This window comes from Lepidothrix coronata, unplaced genomic scaffold (assembly GCF_001604755.1).
Source record: "Lepidothrix coronata isolate B3197 unplaced genomic scaffold, Lepidothrix_coronata-1.0 Scaffold219, whole genome shotgun sequence".
NCBI classification, from domain to species: Eukaryota; Metazoa; Chordata; class Aves; order Passeriformes; family Pipridae; genus Lepidothrix; species Lepidothrix coronata.
In genome coordinates, this window is record NW_016690399.1 from 57,738 (window position 1) to 60,793 (window position 3,056).

At 62.5% G+C, this 3,056-nt stretch overlaps 1 protein-coding gene across 5 annotated transcripts in view; it reads left to right on the forward strand.

The window, feature by feature from the left end:
* LOC108506574 (hepatoma-derived growth factor-related protein 2) overlaps nucleotides 1–2,991 on the forward strand; it is an 11,418-nt gene extending 8,427 nt beyond the window's left edge. For 2 of the 5 annotated variants that reach the window (XM_017833741.1, XM_017833744.1), the window contains 7 exons: nucleotides 279–373; nucleotides 739–809; nucleotides 1,178–1,248; nucleotides 1,369–1,470; nucleotides 1,564–1,780; nucleotides 2,403–2,523; nucleotides 2,657–2,991. In XM_017833741.1, the coding sequence (XP_017689230.1) occupies nucleotides 279–373; nucleotides 739–809; nucleotides 1,178–1,248; nucleotides 1,369–1,470; nucleotides 1,564–1,780; nucleotides 2,403–2,523; nucleotides 2,657–2,735 (756 nt within the window). In that variant the 3' untranslated portion in view covers nucleotides 2,736–2,991. Of the gene's footprint in view, nucleotides 1–278; nucleotides 374–738; nucleotides 810–1,177; nucleotides 1,249–1,368; nucleotides 1,471–1,563; nucleotides 1,781–2,402; nucleotides 2,524–2,653 lie in introns of all 5 variants that reach the window. The other 3 variants (XM_017833739.1, XM_017833743.1, XM_017833742.1) reach the window with 2 other exon arrangements.
* Nucleotides 2,992–3,056: the final 65 nt, after the last annotated feature.

Consider the following 3,056-nt stretch of genomic DNA (forward strand, 5'->3'; position numbering starts at 1 on the left):
GTGACCATGTGCCATGGCTGTGGGGTGACCATGTGCCATGGCTGTGGGGTGACTGTGGTGGGTGGGTGACAGTGTGGCCATGGGATGACCATGTGGCCATGAATGACCATGTGCCATGGGGTGACCATGGGCCATGGGGTGACACTGTGCCATGTCCATGGGGTGTCCCTGCCCACAGGGTGTCCCTGCCCACGGGGTGAGGCCGTGCCATGGCCGTGCCATCCCCGCCGCAGCAGGCAGGGCCGTGCCGCTCTCCCTGCATTGTTCTCTCCTCCAAGGTAAAGAAGCCTGCAAAGAAACAGCCCTCGGAGTTGTCAAGGAAACCAAATCAGAAGGAGAAGAGGGGCCGAGCAGAGGAGAAGCCACGGAGCAAGTCAGCATCTCCTCCTCCCCCCTCCCTCCCTTCCCTCCATCCCCCTGGGAACGGGGTGTCCCTGGGCTGGGGCTCCCTGGGGTGCAGCACCCACAGAGGGGCTGGGTTTGTCCCTCCCCCCTTCTCCCGAGCCCAAGGGGTGCAGGAGGTGTTGGGGGTTACCAGGATGACATTCCCCTGGTGTTCCCTTTTCCTGGCTGCATTCCCAGGAATGGGGCACAGGGGAGCTGGGACCTGGGGGTGAGCGTGGCTGGGGGGCAGCAGGGCACTTGGGGTGCTCCAGGCAGTGCCACGAGCCTTGGTAGCCCAGTGGCAAGCGGGGGGTTCACCACAACCCTCTTCCCTCTTCCCTTTCCCTCCCACAGACCCTTGAAAGTGGAACGAGGCCGGAAGAAATCCGACCCCATCCCTGAAAGGAGGATGGAGAAGAAAAAGGGTGAGAGAGCCACTGCTTCCCACCACGGAGGGGAGGAGAGGGAGGGAAGGGATCCAGGGGTGGTTCCTCCATCCCTGGGACAGGGATGGATGTGTCCCACAGGGAACAGTGAGGTTGTTCCGGGGCCTTTCCCAGGATGGCATCAGGGAGCATTTACAGTGCAGAGACACTGAGACCCCCTCCCCATGTTGGGCCACCCCAATCCATCCTCTCTGAAGAGCTCCCTGGGGCTCTGCTGACCTTGGAGGTGCAGGAGGACACCAGACCCTGGCTGGGGGGGGAGATCCAGGGTGGATCCCAGGCTCTGGGCAGTGCCAGGGCCTCCAGTGGTGTCCTGATCCCTCGACCTGTCTCTGTCCCTGCTCCAGAGCCCACGGTGGAGGAGAAGCTGCAGAAGCTTCACAGTGAGGTCAAGTTTGCCCTGAAGGTGGATAACCCGGTGAGTGCTGGGCTGCAGTGCCAGGGCTGCTCCTCCTCCTCCCTTCTGGGCGTGCTGGGAGCTCCCCGGGCACCCTCGGGGACACTCCTGAGCCCGGTGCCACCCGGTGCCACCCCACAGGACATCAAGCGGTGCCTGAACGCTCTGGAGGAGCTGGGGACGCTCCAGGTCACCTCCCACATCCTCCAGAAGCACACGGACGTGGTGGCCACGCTGAAGAAGGTAGAGCAGAGGGCTCAGTCCCTCCCTGGAGCCGGTGTGGGACACCCCCCCCCCAGGCTCTAAGGGGGTCCCTCCTCCCGCTCCCCGGGGCAGATCCGTCGCTACAAAGCCAACAAGGACGTGATGGAGAAAGCTGCCGAGGTCTACACCCGCTTGAAGTCCCGTGTGCTGGGACCAAAGCTGGAGGCCCTCCAGAAAGCCAACAAAGCCGGGCCTGAGAAGGACAAGGGGGAGGCGGAGAAGGGCCAGGAGAAGCTGCCGGGAGCGGAGGCGCGGAACGAGAAGGGGGAGGAGGAGGAGACAAATGCTGGTAACGCTCCCTGAACACCCCTGGGCGGGATCCCGAGGCCCTTCCCGGGCCATGTCCCATCCCACTGGGGAGCAGGGACACGGGGAGGTGGCTCTTGGCCTGGGTGGTGGAGGGATCAGCCCCTCCAGGCCCTGCTTTGCCCGAGTGCCAGGGGTGGGAAAGGGCTGGGCGTGGAGTGCTGGCGCAGCGAGGGCAGAGGGCAAACCTCGGGCCCCACGCCCGGGCTCTGGGGGCCTCCAGGCTGGGTTTTGGCCCAGGATGGTTCCTCCCAGCCAGCCTGAGCTCTGCTCCAACAGGGGAATGTAGAGATGTCTTTGGACACCGGCTCAGGCCCTTGCCCAGGCAACTGGTGACTGGGATCTTCCACCCTTGGAGCCAGGACGGCCCAGGGATGCTGCAAGAGCACTCCTGGAGGAGCTGCCGGGGAAAATCCACCCTGGGCTGGGGGGTGGAGGTTTTGAGACCCTTCTTGCTGCATCCCTTGGGCTCAGCCAGGCCTGGGGTCCCCTCGGGCTCAGTCGGGTGTCCCTGGACAACCTGTGGCTCTGGATCCTTGGCTCACTTGGGTTGGGATGGACGAGAGGCTCCAAGTGCCTGAGCCTCTCTCTCTTTTCTCTGTCAGACCTGCCAGGTCCTGTGAACGGCGAGTCCCTGTCCCAAAAATCAGAGGGCACAGAGGAGAAGGACAAAAGCCAAGGGGTGGGAGCTGCAGAGCCGGAGGCACCCGAGGAGCCCCACAACAAGTGAGTGTGGGGGGCTGGGGCTGCCTGTGACCCACTGGGCTCTTCCCAGGGTGATCCAGGGGGAGCTGGGGCCCGGGTCAGGGTTTTCCCAGCCTGGGAAGGAACTGGGATGTGGGATTGTCTCCCCCAGCAGCGTGCAGGACTATCCCAAGGCCGAGCGAGCCGGGCCGGAGCGGGAGCCGGAGGCTGCGGAGGACACGGAGGAGAGCTGAGGGAACAGCTCCCACCTGGAGCAGGAGGAGGAGGAGGAGGAGGAGGAGAGGCTGGGAAGGGAGACCAGCCTGTGCCTCATCCCCTGCTGGAGTCACTTCCCTAAGTCACACGTAGCCAATGTCCTTGGTCTTGTCCCGTGTCCCTGCGGAGGCACCGCCCGTGGGGGGGCTGTGCTGGTGTCTGTATTTGTCCCCCCCTCCCTTTTTATTATTTTGATTTTATTTTGTTGGGTTGCTTTTTTTTTTTGGTTTTTTTTTTTTTTTTTTTTTTTTTTTTTTTTTTTGGTTTTTTTTTTTTTTTGTTTTTTTTTTTTTTCCCTC